Consider the following 1,054-nt stretch of genomic DNA (forward strand, 5'->3'; position numbering starts at 1 on the left):
AAAAAAAAGGCGCACAAAAATAATAATAGTAATAATCATAACAAAACATTACCTTGGGCGCTTTCGCGTTGTTATTCTCTCCATCACAGCGGTTGCAATAAAGTGCTGATTCGACTGCTCCAAAACCTCGAAAGGACCATGCCCTAAATGAATGGACGACACCACAGCGGCATTTATCGATTTAGAAAAAACAGGAAGTCTGGCTAATCCCATCACTTTAATACAGTTCGCCACACGGGTGACACTGCGCCTCACATCAACATCCGACGCACCATTTGCAGTTGAAGATTCATCCACTCGCTCATTCTGTATCCCTTCAGGACCCACCCATATCATACCATTCAATCCCACAATTACGTTTACAGGTAACGCATCGACTGAAAAAAAATGGTTCTTGGCCCGTTTTACCAAGGCAGGAGAAACCCAGACAAGTACACCAAAACCAGACAGTTTCCCATACTTTTCACCAGAGCGTGTATGGAGAGACACAACTCCATCGGGGGAAATACGTTGCACCTCCGCAACAACCAGCTCGTCTTGATCAAAAATATGCCTCATAGTAAGCTCGTCACTTCGTCCCCTTCGCCTGAGTATACCCCCTGGCTCTGTCACATTGGACAGCAACATAACAGAGTCTTGATAAGCGCCAATATCTACACGCCACCGATTGCCACTGACCTCCTTTACACGACCAATAACAATATCGCCTATTTCGGCTTGATAACGAGACGACATTCCTTTAATAGAAACAACACGATCAGTTACCTCCACCAAACCATTGATGGCAGCCATAATTTCGCCTCCTCCTTCCTGTAAGGCCGCAGCTTCATTTGGCCGATCCCCTTCATATGTACTGTATCCTCTGAGGAAAACTTCTTTATCTGAACCAGTAAACTTTGACTTCCCCGCCGAACCGCATATAGAATCACCTACAATGCAGGTTATATTGTTCATAACTAGCTTACAAGAATAAGATAAACCATTAAAACAAGATAAAAAATTGGACAAAGGTGTTGAATCCAAAACGAAAGTTCCAGGAAAACAACAAAAAAAA

The 1,054-nt window shown here is 43.5% G+C and overlaps 1 protein-coding gene across 1 annotated transcript; it reads right to left on the reverse strand.

The window, feature by feature from the left end:
- Positions 1-48: 48 nt before the first annotated feature.
- Positions 49-954, reverse strand: DQ04_09031020 (exosome complex exonuclease; the record flags this gene model as incomplete). The annotated part of the gene is made up of 1 exon (XM_009315788.1): positions 49-954. One exon carries the CDS (start codon positions 952-954, stop codon positions 49-51), a length of 906 nt encoding a protein of 301 aa, XP_009314063.1.
- Between the last annotated feature and the right edge of the window lie 100 nt (positions 955-1,054).

The sequence above is a fragment of the Trypanosoma grayi genome (assembly GCF_000691245.1).
Source record: "Trypanosoma grayi strain ANR4 Tgr_903_V1, whole genome shotgun sequence".
Classification (NCBI taxonomy): Eukaryota; Euglenozoa; class Kinetoplastea; order Trypanosomatida; family Trypanosomatidae; genus Trypanosoma; species Trypanosoma grayi.